The following is an 11428-nucleotide window of genomic DNA, read 5'->3' as shown; positions in this document are numbered from 1 at the left end:
AATGTCAACGCGCACGTAAAACAACAAAAAACTAATGATGGCCGGGTCAAGCGATAGGCGGGCTATCGAAGTACCAGCTATCGGGTAAAGTAGTCACAGTTATCGCCAGATCACGACTTCATTCGGTTACACTGGTGAGCAGGAAATACTGAGCAAGGCTTAAAAACTGGTTTTTTATCATAACATTTTTTTGAAAATTTAAAAAAATTGATGAAAAATTCCAAGCCCAATGATAGACAAATCAACCAATAAATTAATTGTTAATATGGTATGTAATCGTATTGTAAAAAGTGTTGCACTAAAACTATTATATTTTTTCTCATGCTAGATCCTACAATTTTAACATATTACTTTTATCAAGAGAAAAATTTTATTTTTAAAATAGTTGAAGTACATTTTTATAAATGTACGGTCCTAATATAAGTTGCTTGCTTGTAGACTAGTGTTATCGATAGACTTTCCAAACAAGTGTTTTTGTTTGTCACTATCGCGGCGCTTGGAAATAAACCAAAATAATAAAGAAATAGGTGGAAAATAGCTCCGAAATGTCATTCCTTCGCGGCTCCGTGAGCTATGTGTGGTGCACCACCAGTGTCCTGGGCAAAGGAGCCACTGGTTCCGTTTTCCAGGTGAGTTTGGCTCACGACCTTCGGAATTTTCCTCCTGACTCACTTTCCTTTCGAAATTTCCTTGTTTTCTAGGGGGTCAACAAGATCACCGGCGAATCGGTGGCGGTTAAGACCTTTAATCCCTACAGTCATATGCGACCGGCGGATGTCCAGATGCGGGAATTCGAGGCACTAAAGAAGGTCAATCACGAGAACATAGTGAAACTGCTGGCCATCGAGGAGGATCAAGAGGGTCGTGGCAAGGTGATCGTCATGGAGCTCTGCACCGGCGGCAGTTTGTTTAACATCCTGGATGATCCGGAGAACTCATACGGACTGCCAGAACATGAGTTCTTACTGGTGCTGGAGCACCTCTGTGCCGGAATGAAGCATCTGCGGGACAACAAGCTGGTGCATCGCGATCTCAAGCCCGGAAATATCATGAAGTTTATTTCGGAGGACGGGCAGACTATCTACAAGCTCACAGACTTTGGTGCTGCCCGAGAACTCGAGGATAATCAGCCTTTTGCCTCGCTCTACGGAACCGAGGAGTACCTTCATCCCGATCTCTATGAGCGTGCTGTGCTAAGGAAGTCCATACAGCGATCTTTCACCGCCAATGTAGACCTGTGGTCTATTGGGGTCACTCTGTATCACGTGGCTACTGGCAATCTGCCTTTTAGACCCTTTGGGGGAAGAAAGAACCGGGAGACCATGCACCAAATCACCACCAAGAAGGCTTCCGGGGTGATTTCCGGCACTCAGCTTTCCGAAAATGGACCCATTGAGTGGTCCACCACCCTGCCACCGCATGCACATCTCTCACAAGGGTTGAAAACCCTGGTGACTCCACTGCTAGCTGGCCTCCTCGAGGAGAACAGAGAGAAAACCTGGTCTTTCGATCGGTTCTTCCATGAGGTGACGCTCATTCTGCGCAAGCGCGTCATCCATGTGTTCTTTACCAATCGCACCAGTTCTGTGGAAGTATTCCTGGAGCCCGACGAGCAGATTGACAACTTCCGGGAGCGTATATTTTTGCAGACCGAGGTGCCGCTGGAGAAGCAGATCCTACTGTTCAACAACGAGCATCTGGAAAAGAAGGTCACTCCACGAACCATAGGTAAGTTAGTAACTTTTCGAGGTTTCTTTGTGCGACTCTAATGCTCTTCATACCTTTCAGCGAAAGCATTCCCTATTACCACCACAGAGCAGCCCATCTTTCTGTACAGCAACGATGACAACAATGTTCAGCTGCCCCAACAATTGGATCTACCCAAGTTCCCCGTGTTTCCTCCCAATGTTTCTGTGGAGAATGACGCCAGCTTGGCTAAATCCGCTTGCAGTGTAGGCCACGAATGCAAAAGACGCGTGGACATTTTCACTTCCATGGATATACTTATAAAGAAGGGAGTGGAGCACTTCATTGAGATGCTAATAACCACGATTACTCTTCTTTTGAAGTAAGTCAATAGAGGCATTAACTTGTAACCTTTAGATAATGATTTCTATTTCAGAAAAACAGAGAGTTTCGACAACTTGCTTTCAACGGTGATTGACTATGCAGATGTGGTGCACAGCATGGCCAGAGTGGTGAGTGGCTTAGGCGTCTTATAAAGAAAATATTTTAACAATTGTTTGCCCTATGTCTTAGACAAAGGGGGATCAGGAATTGAAGACCCTGTTGACTGCCTTGGACAACGTGAAAAGCGACTTTGATGGCGCTGCCGATGTGATCTCACAAATGCACAAACATTTTGTCACAGATGATGAACTGAAGTATGTTACATTAAGTAACCAAATAATATTTATTAATTTAAGTTTTTATCAACCAGCGATCAATGGAATTCTTCTATGCATGGAAAGAAGTGCCCTTGTAGGACCAGGGCCAGTGCCCAGGCCAAGTATCTTGTGGAAAGGCTGCGGGACTCCTGGCAGCATCTCCTGCGAGATCGGGCCACGCGTACGCTGACCTACAATGATGAGCAGTTCCATGCTTTGGAGAAGATCAAAGTGGATCACAATGGCAAGCGCATCAAGGCTTTGCTTATGGACAATGTAAATCCTACAGTGGCTCAGATCGCCGAGTGCCTGGCAGATTGGTACAAGTTGGCTCAGACTGTCTATCTTAAGACGCAAATCCTGGAGAAGGACGTCCGTGATTGCGAGCGGAAATTGAATGGCATTCGAGATGAACTGTATCACGTTAAATCGGAGCTAAAACTGGATGTCGACACAAAGACAATAAACAACAATAACCAGCTGGCCAAGATCGAAGAGCGGAATCGATTGAGGGTCATGCAGCAGCAGCAACAGGAAGTGATGGCTGTTATGAGAACCAATAGCGAGATAATAAGTTTGCTTAGCAAACTGGGAATCGCAAATGGAGGTCTTGAGAACAGTTAGTCTGGAGAGTCGTGAAAGTGAAAGAGTATTTTATTCGCCTTTGTTTACCTTGTAAGTTTACAATAAATTTTTGATTTTATATGAAACTTTAAACATATCAACACAGAATTTTCTTACGAATGTCAGTTTATCATATTTGTAGTTGTAGGTCATTTAATAATTTATTTTATCATGCTGAAATACAATTTAATTTCCGTTAATAGTTAATTTGTAATTGTAATTTAACTGTCTATACATTAAAAAGCGGACTAGACTTCATGGCACATACAATTTAAAAAATGTTATAATGCCCTATGGCTAGAATGCAATGTATAATTAATTATTTACATTCTCTAAACAAGGTTACTTTTGACGATACTGATGATGATTCTTTCGTATATTGGCTCCATTATGTTGTTGTCGCTGGGAATGCAATTTTGTGGGAATATGATCGCCGGCATCGGCACGACGAAGTACTTCAGCATAAGATAAATCTAGCTTTTTGAGTTTATGTAAATCTTGTGATACCGTATTATGATAAAATTCAACGCCATTTAGCTCTATTACACGGCCACGAGAAGTCTGGGGAGTATTCAAATTTTTGTTATAGATCACCATTGGTGAACCGTTCCAATTGCTTGAGGAAGGTGTGTTCCGTCGACGATTGCTGCGTCCGAATTCCGCGTTTAATGTGTCCGTACACATCTTTGAGCTGCCTTGTCCACCACGGTTGTTCATGGCAAGAGGACTGTTTCTGGGAGTAAACTCCCGCGAATTAAACAATTCGATACGATCTCCGGATGCGCATTGGTTTCGGTGCTTTCGTCGGTTCTTCTTTTTGATTCCGACACCTACGGTTAGATATTCGAGAGGTTCCCGTTTAAGTGGTGTAAGTACCTGGCCATTTTCTTTAATCTGCTTAACATTCGGTTCACCAACTGTCGTTTCCTTAGAAGAGCTATTTAACAGGGTAGATTGCGTATGGGTCGAGTGGTTTTGTTGATTCCTGACTTCGAAGATGTGTTTTTTGGCTGTTTTTCGCTCCAATTTGGTAACGCACTCGGACATGGCTATGGACTGATTAGATATAACTGAGGACACGACGCTCTGTGTGTCGTCATCGATGAAGTCATCTGGAGATTCCTCCCTTTCGGGTGTTACCGGTGGTACTTTGGCCGGCACCAGGGGTAATCTTTCCTGTACATCATCATGCAGGGACGGTAGTTTGTCTACTTCGTTATTATCAGCAGCTTTCTTGAGCACTCCGAAAATCTCCTTGAAAAGTTCCCTGTACTCGGGGCGGTTCCGGAAATGAGATTCAATGGGACTGACATCGTCATAAATACTGAATTTACAATCGTTTCCGTTACTAATTGAGCAAAGGAAGAAACTAGGCCGCTCGTCAGTTTGTGTATATTTGTTGCTAGTTTCATCCGAGAATCCCGATGATGTAGTTTCAGATTCGGAAAACTCAGTTGGAGTGCGCTTACGTGTGGCGTCCAACATAAGGTCAGATTCTTTTGAGCTATTAACAATTGTTTCGGTTTTTTTGCTTTGATTTAATTCAGTAATGGTCTTGCCATCTGAGTTGCTGGCAAAATTGTTCTTGGCCGCATTTGAGGTTCTCTTCACTTCCACCAAAGCTTCATATTTTTCGACTAGGTCTCGATAAGGATTTGGCTTATCGCATCCGTTAAGATTAAGATCTTCGGAAATTTGAAAACGTTCCTTGTAGTCCGCAGCACTATGTTCGCATTTTGAGGTGTTTTCGCTTTGTATGCTTCGGTCGTCGTCCTCGTAGATTTCATCAGTAGGAGCGATGGAGGATTGATCGTCCATGTTGGTATTGCTCTCGTTTATATCCCTCAGGCAGCGACTACACATTTGGCCTTGTCTTACGTCATCCAGAAGACTAAACTCTTCGTGCATCGACATGGTTCCCTCATTGCCACTGTTTTCGAGAAGACGACTCTGCAGACCCTGGTTATCCTGGATAATGGTCACCAACTGTTCCTCCAGCTCAGTGCATCGCTGCTGTTCAGCCAAGAAATCTCGCTTCAGGATCTCCATTTCGCTGAGAAGCTTTACCAATTCTTCATTATCTTCACCCTTTACGGCGGTCCTTTCACACATGGTGGCATTACTAAAAGAGATATCTTCCAGTCCGGTTGAGTTCGCAATGGCCATAACATCCAGTTTTGAAAGCTCCAAATTCTGCTCCTTGCACAATGACTGAATGCTATGGCTTGAAATGGAACCCTCTGCAGAATGTTGCATTCTATATCGCTCTTGTTGCAATTGATCCACCTTTCGCCGTTCGGTGCTTAAAGATTGTCGGGCATCGCTTAGCAACTGATTCAGTTCCTCACAGCGGGCTTCCAAAACCTCGGTATTGGTGGTCAACGATTTAATTTGCTTTTTATCCCGATTCTTTTCCAAATTAAGTCGTTGATTGGCACGTTCAAGATCCTGAATACCGACTTCCAATTGCTCGTAAACCTTAAGCCGTGAATCATTCACCTCGGTCATCGCATTTATATGCTTACGTAGGTGCAATATCTCCAGTTCCTGTTCATCCCCCTTGATTTTATACTCCTTTATAAAGGTTTCCAGTTCCTTGTTGCGTTCTAGAAGGGTTTTGCCCAGTTCGGCAGCTAATTGTAGGTCATCGAGCATGAATTGTGATACGTTTTCACAACCAGCCATACCGCGATTGGATTCCTCCATCTTGGACTTAGACCTTTGTAAGCTTCGGCTTAAAGCAAAATCTAAAGAAAATTTAAAGATTTAATCGATATTAGTTGGTTTTGATACAGAGCTTTCATGGAAAATTCAGGATTACTTGTCAAATGTCCTCTCAATGGTGGAAAAACAGCTACAACAGTAACTTTTTTACTGTTTCATCCCCAAAAACAAAAAGTATGGTATTGCACTGACTGCAAAAAAAGCCCTACTTGTTTAATGCAACTGCATTTATAAATGTACTGCTATTTCTTATAAGAATTACACATTAGTACAGAAAACAAAGAACAATACTTCCCTAACGATCCGGAAATAATTTAAAATCAGGATTATTCACATTAGGGTTACTCGCGAAATGTAATGGGATATTCTTAAAGTTGGGTTGTTTTTTTGGTTAGGACGAATCTTTCGAAATAAAAACGATGATTTGTTAATAAACACAATTACATAAATAAAAAAATTATTTTTTACAACGAAATGGTTCTGAAATATGTGAGCTTAAAAAATATTAGTCCGATAATACCCCTAATAAAAAAGTTTTCGCGGGGTTAATTTAATAAATATAGGTTAAAGCAGTTATTTATATTTAAAGTTTACTTTATTGAAGACAATTTACGCATAGAATATTTGATTATATAATAATAGATCAATTATGAATTTTGCTAGTTTTAACGTTTTTTTGAAGTCTCGTTAAGTTAATATCTTAAATTTTGATTAGGAAATATAAGAAAATGTATTTAAAATTTGCATTGCATTTATTATTTTTAAATTTTAAATTAACAAGCAACGATTGTGTTTCAATTGTGAAGCCACCTTGTCATACCGATAGTTTTGCTTAATTCATCAACCACAGCCTGGTCACACTAATTCCCCGGCGTTCATGTTTGTTTTGATTTTGTTTTCCGCCGTTTATTTTGATTTCTTGAGAGGATGAACCCCCCACCATGCTGTACACTCTAGTCCGAGTAGCCGAGTTCGTGGACCAGTTCCTGCTGCGACCGCTGGCCAGCGTAATCGATGCGGTGGTTACCGGCGTCTACTACTTCCTGTGGGGAAGCTACTTTGTCGGCTATTGCCTGGTGGAGGGCAGCACCTTGGCATGGAATCTGGTGAGATCCACGGTCAGCGATGTTCACAGCGGCTGCTGCGGCCTGCGCCTCATCACGCTGGATGTGACGGAGTACTTGTATGGTGGCACCAGGGGTGGCCTTAAGAATGCCTGGGATTTCGGCCAAGCCGTTGGCCGGTTCTTCTGCAATCTGCTCATCGAACTGGGCGATTGCATCTTGTGGGTGTTATTGCTGCTTCCAAGAACCATACTCTTCATCGTGGACTGCCTTCTGGACTTTGTGTTTCACTCCATCGTGGCCCGTGGCCTCAGCCTGCTGAACAGCGCGTTCCGGCTCTCGATCGGTTTGTCCGTGCTTCTTATTCTCTACATGTTCCGGCGCTACGTGTACCTGCTGCTCATCTACCTGCTCCAACGTGCCCGCATCGAGATCTCAACAAAGACGCAAAGCGTTTACCTATGGACTGATCAGCAGTTACATCGATTCAGGCAGAACGTGCGGAATGATCCGGGAAACGCAGGATCCCCAAATCGCGGTGGCTGTGTGGTCTGCATGGAGCGCAGCCGGAACATCGTGATCATGCCGTGTCGGCATCTCTGCCTCTGCAAGGAGTGCTCGCAGCAACTGCGACTTCGCTTGGAGCACCGCTGTCCTGTCTGCCGCAACGACATCATTTCGTTTCTACCGGTCTATATTTGATACTTCCTATTTTTATAAATTTTCTAGAGCTTAGAATATTTGTACATAAGACTGCCAATTGGAATTAGCTTTTAAGAACCCCATAACGGACTAAGAATTTTACCGAATGCCTATGGTTTAAGACAATCAGAACAAAAAATGAGATCCTATTTGGACAGCTGAAAAAAATGTTATAACTACAATACCTAAAAACCTGAAACAAAATTAAAATTATTACAAGAGAGGTTTGTCCAAAGACTGCATAATCGCCAAAATAGACCACATATTTCAACACAGCTCCCAAAAAACGTCTTAAATAACATTCAAAACTAAATTGTTTTATGTATTTATTTCAAACCAATGAAAATATACGATTTGTTTTGTATACATTTATGTAAATACGGTTTGGTTTCTCGTATAACTAATTTGCTCAAAAGACAGATATAGAAAAAACTTTTGTTTTGGGCTTACATCTTTATTTAAATTAAATGTAAATTTAAATTTAAATCGAAATGAAATGATTCGCTTTGCTTGGTATCTTATTGCAGAGTTAATTGAATTGCAAGTAATAGGTTTTTTTTTCATAACACTCATATGCGTACTGTTTTGGATACTTAACTGCTAAATGAAACGATCAAATAAGAGTAAAATTACATAACGGGCTATCATCTATCAAATAGATATTTGTTATAGCGTCTTTAGGTTTCACCTATCTTTTCTTTCTGCTCATCGCTAGTAGTAGGCGCATAATTGGATTGGATATATATATCTTATTTTAACTATTGTGTGGTTCTGTGTTTTGGAGATATAGCGTTTGTTGCTCCAATAGACGCACTCTATTACGAATAACATTATCTTTCGAAAAAAACGTCTAGTTGCTATATAAATTTAATTTGTGCCAATTTCTTTTGCTCTTTTTTTTATTTTGTATAAAGCTTTATGCGCTGCATCTTGCTTACTTCTATCCGTTACATAGTAAAATATATAATTATATCATGTGTATATTTAATTTTATAGCAATATTAAAAAGTTCTCATTTAAAATCGTTTCATCGAAAAATTTCACGTTTTACGGTATTTATTTTGTTTCGTTTTGTAACTGTATCTCAAAAATATGAATCCACACTTGACATTTACGTAGTATATATGTATGCATTTATAAAATTACAAAAGAACAATAAACCAAAATATATATGTATATGCTCGCTCCGGTATGGCCATATCCAGCTATATCTATAGCTTTTGTGCCAGAAGTACGTAACTTGTAAAAGTTGTCGCTCTATTCAAAATATATGTGTAAATATGCATGTAGGTTTGATGTTTCCATGTTGTGTAGGTACAAAGTAGGTTCCTATAGCTAGATATATCTTTATAATATTTATATTCATGTGCATGATTGATATCCAATGTTGTAACGGCTAAAAAATGGCATCGCTTTGAGGGTTTCGAACCCGAACCTATCTAACATCTCTTTTCAAACTGTTTTGGTCACCTTTCTGTTCCTGTTGAATCCTGTTTCACTATCGCTCCTAACCGTTACAAGTTCAGGTTTATTTTCGCTAAAATTGTAGTTAATTTAAGGTGCGTTTTCCTTATGAAATATTGCTCTATGGTATCTAAACCCTTCAACTTCCTTAGGATGTATGTTTGTGGTGGGTGGAATCAAATGAAATGGGTCAATTTGAAATTCTAACTCATTTTTAAATGTTATTTAACAAGCAGATTTAAGGGAAACCTACAACACGAATATTTTAAACTGGAACTCTTGTTAGGAAATCATTTTTAAAAACTTCAAAATTTCCCATTTAATTTAATATAACCCCATTGAATTTGTTTATAGCTTCAGCTTAGCCGCATGCAGATCATGGTTTAATTTAACTTGGCCTAAATTTTTCTTAAAGATGGTACAAAATCTAGTTGTCGAACATTTGATGTGCTACATGTACAATAATTTAATAATGATCTATCTAAATTGTATAGTTATGCAGGTATGCCAATATATTAAATAGGTTTAGTAACACTTTTGTTTCGGTTCAACATGTTTCGTGCACTTGAAAGCTTGAAGAGATATGTTATTCACATGGGTTTTTGTGTTTTTGCTTTTTAGTTTACAATTAGTTACAGAAGTCTTGAATTTTACACATAGAAAATGTCTTTTGTTAATACAAACGTTAATTGGAAAGTTGCTAAAGGCTGTACTTTGAAAATTCCTCATAACATACATTTGAAATATTTGCTATCTAATGATCGTATTTTATTCTTACTTTTTGTTATCAAAGAAAAGTGGTACGTATAAAATAAACCATACAAAAGTTAGACATAAAAATATATATTTATGCGTGTATATATATTATAGAGTTCAATGCCAATCTATCACAAAATCACATAGAGGGTTTTCTATCAAGATAACACACACATATAGAGAGAAACAGATCTAACGATCCATTTGCGTTTCTTTGAGAACTTAGTCGAAGTGGTTTAAGATTAAATAAAGTTTTTCTCTCGTTTAAAACGTACTAACTACGGATATACAAGGGTTTTGGATTACCGAATACTTGGGCTTACTTTAGAGATTATTATAAGATCGTATATGTTAGCTTACAGTCTAGTTTGTGTGTTTGTGTGCAACTCTCTCTGTGTCAGACACAATCATCACAAAAAGGTACTTAAACTCTCATCGTGCACTAGTTGGTGCACTGGTAAATCGAACAGAATAGACTTAGCCTATATCTATTAGGAGCCTTAGTCTAGGACTTAACGGAAATACTTGGTTGGGCTATCAACTTTATGCTGGTTTATATATTGGCTAAGGGCAAGCATGGCTTTGCTATATGATATGATATATATGATAGTGGATGTCCACAAATTGGCAAACGATTTGTAGTTCTTACTATTTGCTTGAGACATACTAAATAAATTGAAAGGAAAAAATTTAATTTCATCCCAATCTGTGGAACTTATTTTGGGTTATTCTTGAAGAGAATTGCTAGGGTCTAGTCTAGGGTATAAATTATATAACACTTCTGCTGCATGCTTTTATTTATTTATTTGTTTTTGCCTAAAACAATTGACTAGAAGTTAGCAAAAAGGCAAGAGAGCGTTCTGTCCGTCCGTCAGTCTGTCCGTTAAAGCCGAATGTTGAGCAAGCTTTGAGTCCGGGGATATAGAAAGTGTTTCCATTGCGTGCCGGCCCATTGATACTGACAGTCGAATTTATACAATTTGACAATTAACGTCAACAAGTTGTAATTTCCAGTGCTGACGAGTCACGCAGGAGCTGGTTTTACACTGGAAACCCGCTGTCAAATATTCATGTCCGTAATTATCGAAGGAGCCGGGGCTGTCCGGTAATCTATCTACCACTACACTATAGATATGGCCTGGGTCTGCATTTTATTTCGGTTTTATTTTTGTGAGATTTATATATTTCAGGGTTCTACTAAAGCTAGTTGGGACCTTCCTATGTAAAATATAAGGGGAGTAGCTTAGTTTCTAGTTTAAGGAAGCAAAGTTATGATGATACGCTTGATCGCCCTTAGAAGGGCAATGTAGTGACGAACATGTTCTCGATGAGAGCTGGCGCCGGCACAAGATCCTCCAGCTTCAGATAGAAGATTCGCTGCAGTCCCTGGACGCTTAGGGATCGCAGTTCGGGCAACTTGCCCAACAGGCGGCTGAAGTAGTGCTGTTTCTTCTGGGCCTCGGCATTGTAGGTGACATGGTCCCGCAGACTGCCGATGATCTTCATCTGCAGCAGTTCCACTTTCTTCGGCTCCCGCAGACCATGGCGTTCTGAAGATTAAATAAGGCAATAAAATAGGGGTTAACTTTGGAAATATTTCTGTTTTTAAGAATTGGTTCTCTAGGATAGGATATGGTATCGATTATTACGAAATTTAGTTTTTTTATATGATCTTCCATAAAAAGAATCCCTTAATATTGTTAAAAA

At 39.7% G+C, this 11428-nt stretch overlaps 4 protein-coding genes across 5 annotated transcripts in view; 2 read left to right on the top strand and 2 right to left on the bottom strand.

The window, feature by feature from the left end:
• Window positions 1–447: 447 nt before the first annotated feature.
• IKKepsilon (I-kappaB kinase epsilon) lies at window positions 448–3104 on the top strand. Its single transcript, XM_017089528.4, has 6 exons — window positions 448–629; window positions 702–1728; window positions 1789–2068; window positions 2123–2198; window positions 2260–2384; window positions 2441–3104. Exons 1-6 carry the CDS (start codon window positions 546–548, stop codon window positions 3009–3011), a joined length of 2163 nt encoding a protein of 720 aa, XP_016945017.1. The 5' UTR covers window positions 448–545; the 3' UTR covers window positions 3012–3104.
• Window positions 3024–5990, bottom strand: Cen (cerebellar degeneration-related protein 2-like). The gene is made up of 2 exons (XM_017089527.4): window positions 5833–5990; window positions 3024–5758 (listed from the first exon to the last, which is right to left on the bottom strand). The coding sequence occupies exon 2, from the start codon at window positions 5715–5717 to the stop codon at window positions 3354–3356; it is 2364 nt and encodes a 787-aa protein (XP_016945016.2). The 5' UTR covers window positions 5718–5758; window positions 5833–5990; the 3' UTR covers window positions 3024–3353.
• A 592-nt stretch (window positions 5991–6582) lies between these two features.
• Window positions 6583–7879, top strand: LOC108021116 (uncharacterized). The gene has a single exon (XM_017089665.4). The coding sequence runs from the start codon at window positions 6677–6679 to the stop codon at window positions 7499–7501; it is 825 nt and encodes a 274-aa protein (XP_016945154.2). The 5' UTR covers window positions 6583–6676; the 3' UTR covers window positions 7502–7879.
• Hr38 (Hormone receptor-like in 38) overlaps window positions 7813–11428 on the bottom strand; it is a 35285-nt gene continuing 31669 nt past the window's right edge. For both annotated transcript variants that reach the window (XM_065864125.2, XM_017089664.4), the window contains exon 5: window positions 7813–11271. In XM_065864125.2, coding sequence (XP_065720197.2) covers window positions 11015–11271 — 257 coding nt within the window. In that variant the 3' untranslated portion in view covers window positions 7813–11014. The remainder of the gene's footprint in view (window positions 11272–11428) is intronic.

This window comes from Drosophila suzukii, chromosome 2L (assembly GCF_043229965.1).
Source record: "Drosophila suzukii chromosome 2L, CBGP_Dsuzu_IsoJpt1.0, whole genome shotgun sequence".
In the NCBI taxonomy this organism is placed as follows: domain Eukaryota; kingdom Metazoa; phylum Arthropoda; class Insecta; order Diptera; family Drosophilidae; genus Drosophila; species Drosophila suzukii.
This window is presented reverse-complemented; position numbering and strand designations above follow the sequence as displayed.

Coding starts and splice junctions, on each gene's coding strand:
- LOC108021116 (XM_017089665.4), top strand. CDS start 6,677: ATGCTGTACACTCTAGTCCGAGTAGCCGAGTTCGTGGACCAGTTCCTG.
- Cen (XM_017089527.4), bottom strand. CDS start 5,717: ATGGAGGAATCCAATCGCGGTATGGCTGGTTGTGAAAACGTATCACAA.
- IKKepsilon (XM_017089528.4), top strand. CDS start 546: ATGTCATTCCTTCGCGGCTCCGTGAGCTATGTGTGGTGCACCACCAGT. Junction 1,729..1,788: donor GGTCACTCCACGAACCATAG/GTAAGTTAGTAA, acceptor CATACCTTTCAG/CGAAAGCATTCCCTATTACC. Junction 2,069..2,122: donor ACGATTACTCTTCTTTTGAA/GTAAGTCAATAG, acceptor TTTCTATTTCAG/AAAAACAGAGAGTTTCGACA.